This window comes from Crocodylus porosus, unplaced genomic scaffold, assembly GCF_001723895.1.
Source record: "Crocodylus porosus isolate Cpor-Errol unplaced genomic scaffold, CroPor_comp1, whole genome shotgun sequence".
NCBI lineage: Eukaryota > Metazoa > Chordata > Crocodylia > Crocodylidae > Crocodylus > Crocodylus porosus.
In genome coordinates, this window is record NW_017728951.1 from 9,057,551 (window position 1) to 9,065,585 (window position 8,035).

At 41.7% G+C, this 8,035-nt stretch overlaps 1 protein-coding gene across 1 annotated transcript in view; it reads left to right on the plus strand.

The window, feature by feature from the left end:
- The window catches only part of OAT (ornithine aminotransferase), a 25,990-nt gene that overhangs the window by 13,139 nt on the left and 4,816 nt on the right, over window positions 1–8,035 (plus strand). The window contains exons 5-8 of the mRNA XM_019556181.1: window positions 2,611–2,738; window positions 4,530–4,652; window positions 5,881–6,009; window positions 7,500–7,613. Of these exons, the coding sequence (XP_019411726.1) occupies window positions 2,611–2,738; window positions 4,530–4,652; window positions 5,881–6,009; window positions 7,500–7,613 (494 nt within the window). The remainder of the gene's footprint in view (window positions 1–2,610; window positions 2,739–4,529; window positions 4,653–5,880; window positions 6,010–7,499; window positions 7,614–8,035) is intronic.

Consider the following 8,035-nt stretch of genomic DNA (forward strand, 5'->3'; position numbering starts at 1 on the left):
CGTTTGACCCCAGTACTCTTTCCTGCCATGGCAGGGGGTCGGACTAGATGATCTGCTCAGGTCCCTTCTGACCCTAGAAACTATGAAACTATAGACCACTTAATCCAGGTGTCTCTCTAACTTGCTCTTGAAAATTTCCAGGGATGCAGATTCTACAACTTCTATCCTAATTCTTGGCCACCCTCATAGTCAGAAAGTTCTTTCTAATCTCAAGCTTAAATTTCCTCTGCGGCATCTTAAGGGCCATTGCTTCTAGTGCCGTGGCCACAGAGAAGAGTCTGGCAGTGGTAAACTGGTTGCCAGCCTGCTCTGCTGCTACCCCCAGTCTCTTTGGAGAACCCCGATGACACTGCAGAACCTTAGGGTTCTGAAAAACATAGCTTGAGAAACACTGCTTTAATTTATCCAGATCATTCTGGATCCTAGCCATATCTTCCAGGGTGTGTGCAATTTTATCCAATTTGTTATCATCTGCACATCTGTTAAGCATGCACTCAATTTCATTGTCCAAATCATTCATGAAAGTGTTAAACAATACCAGACCCAGGATAGACCCCCGGGGAACCCCACTAGATACCTCCTCCCAACTAGACATTGAGCCATTGATGAGCACAGTGATCCACCTTATGGTACTTTTCTCTTGTCTGTAATTCTTTATCTTAATGACAAGGATACAGAAGTTTAAATGATTAATAGTTTAACTGATTAGTGAAGTGATAAGTGGTCAGCTTACTGGTTATCCTTTAGCTCAGGGTGGGTGCAGTCTTGCAGGGAAGGGGGAATGGGAAGCCACGCGGTGCCCCAGCAGGAATAAGAAGGCAGCAAGTCAGGCAGGAGGAAGGGTAAAGAGGAGGGGTGTTGGGGGGGAGGGGGACTAATATCCGTAGCCTAAGACGGGGTAAGCATCTCCTGGCATGCATGCCAGAGTGTGGCATGTGAATGTATGTTGCTTGGCACATGCAGTGGGGGTGGACAGTGGGGGTGGGGGTCGGGTCTGTGAAGGGCTCAATCCTTGTGGCAGTGCAGCCCTGGCCCCTTCCCCGCTATCCACCTCATCCGTGTACCTGCCGCTGGCAACGAGCCAGGCTGGGGCTATGTGGATTTTGGTGCAGCTTCTTGCAGCCTTCCTGCTGCAAGCAGCCTGGACTCTATTGTGGGCAGCAGGGGCCTGCTCAGAGCCCAGGCCACCTGTGGCAGGCAGCAGGGAGTCATATTGCTGCACTGGGGTCCGCAAAGCCCTGGCCCTTCTCATTGCTGGTGGTGGGTGCATGTGCACTTTGGGGTGGATGGCAGGGAAAGGGCCAGGGCTGAGCTGCCACAACAAAGATTGGGCCCCTTGCGGCTCCCCTGCTGTCCACCCCTGGCACACAAACATCTTAGGTTTGCAGGTGTTTTTGGCACTCTGCCCAAAAATGGTGCTGAACCTTGGCTTAAGAGGAAAATAGCAAGCAGCCTAATGACTCATCAGTAAAACAATGAGTTGCTCCTTTACAGGTGCTCCCCTCCTAGCCCAGGGAGGTTGGTATTGTATCTCTTGAGTATCTAGGGCCAGCAACACAGTAGATTTGGAACATCAGCTCAGAGATTTTGGGGTAGATTCTGTACTCAGTAAGGAGCCAGTAGATGCAATGCATCATTAGGGTGACATGATTGTGGCAACCTGTAATGTTAAGTATACAGATGCTGCTGCATTTTGTACCAGTTGTGGCTTTATATTGTATAGAGCTTTATTCCTAGATAGAATGAGTTGCAATAGGCAAAATATATGCAATCCAGTTAGTGACCATTCATTAACTAAGTGTTACTACTGTTTAGTGGTGTGGTACCTCTTGACTTGGCTGTCGGAAGGGAGCTTGCATGGAGTTGACATACTTGGGTCTAGACAACTGCTAGAGTCTACTTTTTTTTTAAATGTCTTATTTGCACCAGTGAATTGGCACGAAGCAGTTGTAAGGCTGCTGAGAGCTTGGACCCACCTCTTGAATTTCCGTAGCTGTGTTACTAAATACCTTTTTACAACTGACTTTCTTTGTGCTAATTAACTTGTCTTACATTTCTCTTTGCTTGAGCTGTGGCACTACAGATTAATGTTTCACTTTGGTTTACAGTTAGTTCCTGGTAAGTTTAACTGTGGTCTTCCTGTGAAGCAGCACAATACTGAAGTGTTTGTTTAAAAAATAAAATTTGTTCTCTTGGAACTTTAACATGTACGGGGATATCTTTATTGGTCTTAAGCTGTGTAAAAGCTTGTTTTCACAATTTCTGTGTTGGACCCAGTGTTACCTGATTGCCATGTTAAAGGGGTACCTTTCACTAAAAGTTCTGTCTGAAATACTATCTGCTGGAAGTACTAATAATGTCTTGCATTATTGACAAAGATTAAAAAAACCATAATTTTGTGCATTTGGCAGCTCCAATAAAATAATTTTCTGCCACTTCGTGACATTCATAACATAGCAGAAAATCATAGCATTTGGTGGAGACTTGGACATTATCTAACTCTTTCAGAAAAAACAACTAGAACTGGTCTAATAGTTGGCTAACTATAATTTTTTCCCGTCTCAGTTGAAAAGGATGACTAACTGCTATAATTTATTATTCCCCTTCTAGCTGGTAATTTCTGGGGCCGAACAATGTCTGCCATTTCTAGCTCTACAGACCCATCCAGTTATGAAGGGTTTGGACCGTTTATGCCAGGGTTTGAAATAATACCATACAATGACCTACCAGCTCTTGAGGTATTTCACGGTCTCTTCCTCTGTAATAACTCTTTTACATGTCTCCTCTCAGATGTAGTAAATATTGACATAAAGAAAGTGAATTTGGTTTATATACCCTTGGATAAATGTTGTGGCTGTAAAATAAATTGTACTTTTTGGTTGGTTTTTGAAGTTTTAACTTTGGCACACTGAAAGAAAACTGAGCTAGCTCAGTACATTGTATGATGCTAAAGTGTTCAGAGCTTCAGTGAGGAAAAGTACCAGAGATTTGAGACTGTAGGAGGACCTAGAAAAGTTCAAACTTGTATAAATTCAAAATCGACATTCAGGCGTAAGATGTTGCCCTCAGGAATTCTTCTCACAAGTCCGGTGAGCTTTTCAGTAGACAGATGGTTAGGAATAATTAAAGGGCATTTTCAGTAGTACAGTGTCCTCTAAGACCAATTTTGTGGTATTGTTTCACTTAAGTGCTGTTGCCATTTTGACAATTCTCTGAGTTTTCTCGGGGGTTCCCTATCAAACTAAGAGCAGAGCCAAAATCTTTATCAGTTTGAGAGCTGACACAGTCATGGGCTGATTTATTTTGTGGTTACAGGGACAAATAAATCAGTGAATTTTAATGCTAATAGGGTTCTGGATTTACAGCTGCAGAGATAGAAGGCTTCCGCTTGGCCATTATACAAATAAAGCTGAGGTAGTGGGAGTATAAGCTTCACCATGCTGCATTTCCATGGTCTGGATGCAACACCTGTAAGGGTCCGAGGTCAGTTCGCTCTCTGTGCCTGTGGTTTGTCTGCTGAGCCTGCCAAGAATGGTGCCAGTGATTTGGAGAGGGGTGATGGCGTGTGTGATAGAGATGTTTGTCTCCTAAGAACTTGACTGAAACAGCACTTCTTACAGAAACAAAGATATCTCAGTATTTTCTAGCTACTCTGTGAAACAGTTTATTCAGATTTGGTTTAGGCTAGGAACATTCATGGCAGAAGCTCTGTATTTGTTTACTGGGTTTCAGCCAACTTGAACGATGTTTTGGAGGTGTTTTGAGTTTTGACTTATAATCTCAACCCGTGTCTGTCCTGGCTAATAAATAAACAGGAGGGTTCTGTTATTAACAGAGGCTTTGACTATCTCCTTCAGGGAGGCTAAGATGCCAGCATCCTGTAGCAGTACTTTCTTAGCAGTCAGCAAACACCTCCTGACACTGGCAATTCTCACCTTGCAGAGGAAGATTTACTGAGAAAATTGCAAGCCTGCTTGGTTTCCTTGAACTCCAAAGCTTTTTGTGTAGGAGATGTGGTAACATACCTACAGACTGACTGTCGGGTGAAAAAGCTCCTTTTCGATGGGTCTTTTTCTCCCACCCTCTCTGTCTCCCTTTGACCGAAACTGGGAGTAGTGCTAAACAACTGCTCATCTATTTCAAGGTTTCCCATGTATGGAAATGCTAATTTAAATGCATATTTGGGAAAAAAACAACAGATTTGATAAATGGCTTTTCTGGACTCAGAACCTAGAAGGCTACGAGGCTTCTAATTTTATATGCAAGCAGGTCAACTAATCTTTCAAAGTACAGGTGATGTATGCTTATGGGTTGGAGATAGAATTTGGCTTTTACTCCTTCATGTTATAAACGTTAAAATATGTGACTTTAGTGTCTGCCAACATGTTTATCTTAAGTAGAATTTGGCATTTATCTGGAGATTGTTATTGGGATTCGTCTCAGAATATTTCAGTACAAGTTGTATGCGTTGCTTGTCTATGTGCCTTTCCTTCTTCCATCTTTTCAATCCGTGTGTCTTTTTTTTATAGCGTGCTCTTCAGGATCCCAGTGTAGCAGCTTTCATGGTTGAACCAATTCAAGGTGAAGCAGGTGTGGTTGTCCCTGATGAAGGTTACCTTACAGGAGTGCGAGAGCTGTGCACAAAACACAATGTAAGAACCGTTGGTGCATTTAAATCAAAATGTGACGTATAGACTGAGGTATAATTTGGAATTTTTGTGGTCTGGGTGGGGCGAGTGAGGGCCGGTGCTGATCTCCTTTGAAAGGGGCTGTTGTAGCTGCTGCAGGGGTGTGGGCTCCCTGGGGCTGTCATTCTGGTACTGCCTCTACATCTGCACCCAGGACTGATGCTTACTCACCCTTAGTTGCACTGATGCATAGAGGACTTGGTGTGTTATTAAATAATTTCTTTTCTTTCAGTGGGCATGAGAGCGACTAGAGTAGTTCTCTTTTGTTTCCCAGTCATGTCATTTAATTATTTGTTTCTTAACTTTTTCAAGGCACTAGAAGTGATGGAAACAATTTATGTGAGGTAAAAGGAATTTTACCCTAGGTTAGAGAGCTGGGCAGTTACAATATGAGCTCTCCTACTAGTGATGCTAACCTTGACAACCATCTTCTCCAGGGGTGAGATGATATCATCATATCAGTCCTGAACCCTTCTTCAGGAGACAACCAGCCACTGGCACACAGTCTTTGATGTGGACTTTGTCCATTGAGGTGTGCAATGACAGTGTTATGTGTTTTGTATAACTGATTGTTTTTCTGCAAATTGAATGAAATCTTGTTTTCAAAATGGCTATTCCACTCATAATATTGAACCCATTGGGTAGAACTAATTATCCACATTATGAAACATGCCTCATATTGTATAGAATCCTTAACCTTCAAAGGCTATAATCTACGAGTCACCATTTCAAATAACACATACTGCAGTGTATTCCATGGTACAAAAGCATTTTCATGAGTTTGGGGAAATAAAATGGTAAATTAGCTGGTAGGCCTTTTCGACACTATATATGCTATGTTGTTTATTGCCTCTGTGAGAGTTTGTTATTGATGTCTGAATGGGATTATCTGATTGGGTGAAACAGGACATGCCTGCATGTTCATTAATGTACCTTTGCTCCTGTGTGTTAAGTTTAGTACCTCTAATATGAGGTACTAGATAAAAGCTCAGTTGCTGTGCTAATGCACAGTAGCAAAGGTAAACTTTTTTTTTTTTTTGGTGACAATGTGCAGTAGACTAATTCTACTGTACATGAGTACAGTTTTTGCCATGACACGATAATGCATAGTAGAACAGTTCATTGCACATTAAGGCATCTTGTGTAGACATGCCCACAGTCATTCGTTACTGATTTTTTTTTTTTTTTAAAGGTTCTCTTTATTGCTGATGAAATACAAACTGGTTTAGCTAGAACTGGGAAAATGCTGGCTGTTGACCATGAAAATGTGAGACCTGATCTAATCCTTCTTGGAAAGGCTCTGTCTGGTGGCTTATATCCTGTAAGTAAAAAAACAAAACATAACAAAACAAAATAACTGTGTTTTGTAGTTTAAACTAATTGCTGACACCACTTAGACTTTACATTTTTGTTCTCAAAATACATAGAGTTGACCTGGTGTTTGGAATTCTTGGGAATGGATGAGAGAAGTAACTGGTAATGGAGCTATAGGATGTTCAGGTCAAGATATTCCAACTTGCTAGAGAAAGTTGAAAACCACAGAATAAGTGTATATAGTTTTTATATATGATCTCTCTGTACTTTGAAATAAGCAGTGTATGTGTATAATTGACCTGGTATTAAGTTTTAAGGGCAGGACTCTTTGCTTTCATCTTCCAAGCCAGTCATAATGACTTATTTCTTAAGAGAACAATTTTGGAATTAGCAGAACTAGGATGGGCTATTTTTAGTGCTTATGACTAGTGATCTGAAGGGTTGTGAGCCTAACAACAGGCACATCTACATGTGCTGTTAATGCGCATGAATAAACTCCAGAACTTATTGCTCTAGAGTTTTTTTGCACTTGGGTGCACCATGTGAATGTGCGCCTGGGAGCAAATAACTTTGCAGTAATTTGCTCTGGAGTTGATTCATGCGCAGCACATTGAGCCTGATCAGAGCTGCCCCAGCTGACAGCAGCCCAGTGCTGATCTGACCAGACTCAATGTGCTGCAGGGGGCCTGGTTGGGGCATGAGGGTGCTACAGTGCGGGGCTAGGTGGCAGCTAGGACCTGCACTGAAGCACCTATTGTGCCCCAGCTTTTTGGGCAGTATCTACACATGCACTCTTGTGCACAAAAAATCTCTATATTTAGAAGTACTAGCCTGCTCCGTAGTTTATTAGTTTTATATGGATATGTGAAACAGGGGGCACATGTAGATGCAGAGATATTTACTTCAGAGTTAATTGGGCAGCTCTGCAGTAAACATCTTGTGTAGATGCACCCATGACTATTGCATTATGGCACCTATCTGGTTGAATTATATTCTAGTAAATTGGCTCAGCTCTGGGCATGGTATGTTTTACTTCATTGCTGTCTTGCTAGATAAACTTTGAAACAACTACCATTAGTCTGCATCTTATTTCAGCTGTTCAGAGTGCCTATGTAAATTGGCTTAAATGGCTGTCAAATGATAAAATTCTTGCTTAATAGGCCAGAAGTTAGAACAAGTAATGAAGTATTTCAGCTGACTGAAGCTCTTTCTGAGCTGTTAAGTGAAACACTGAATATTATAATCTTGAAGTAATACTAATTCTGAAAAATGTCTTTCAAATCTGCTGAGACATTATATCGTACCTGTGCAGTAAAGTGTTTTTACAAAATATTAGATGGTAACACTCTGTTATGTGGCTGCCAAATAGACTCTCACTCTATAGAATTGGTAACAGGTATGCTTGTAACAAAATCTATTAAGAATGAAAATCACAATTTTCTAGATACTAAGACAGCTTGGTCTAAATAAGGTTTAACCAAACATTTTCATTTTTAGGTATCAGCAGTACTATGTGACGATGAAGTTATGCTGTCTATTAAGCCTGGTGAACATGGCTCTACGTATGGAGGAAATCCATTAGCTTGCCGTGTGGCTGTGGCAGCACTTGAGGTATATATGTTTTAGCTGAATTTTTGATGTTTGAAGGACAGCCATTCCGTTTGATATGGCTAAAGAACAAAACTAGGGTGTATAAATAATGAACACAGACTTCACTTTTTTTTTAATATAGGAAATTTCTATTGATGGAGACAATGGAATCTAGGTTTAGAATAAAAAAGATGGTGCTTCATAGACTTTCATAGACATTAGGGCTGGAAGGGACCTCGGAAGATCGAGTCCAGCCCCCCCGCCCAAAGGGCAGGAAGTCAGCTGGGGTCATAGGATCCCAACAAGATAAGCATCCAATTTGCTCTTGAAGGTGTTTAGTGTAGGTGCTTCAACCACCTCCGCTGGCAGGCTGTTCCAGACCTTGGGGGCTCAGACAGTAAAGAAATTCTTCCTTATATCCAGCCTGAAACGGTCTTGCAGGA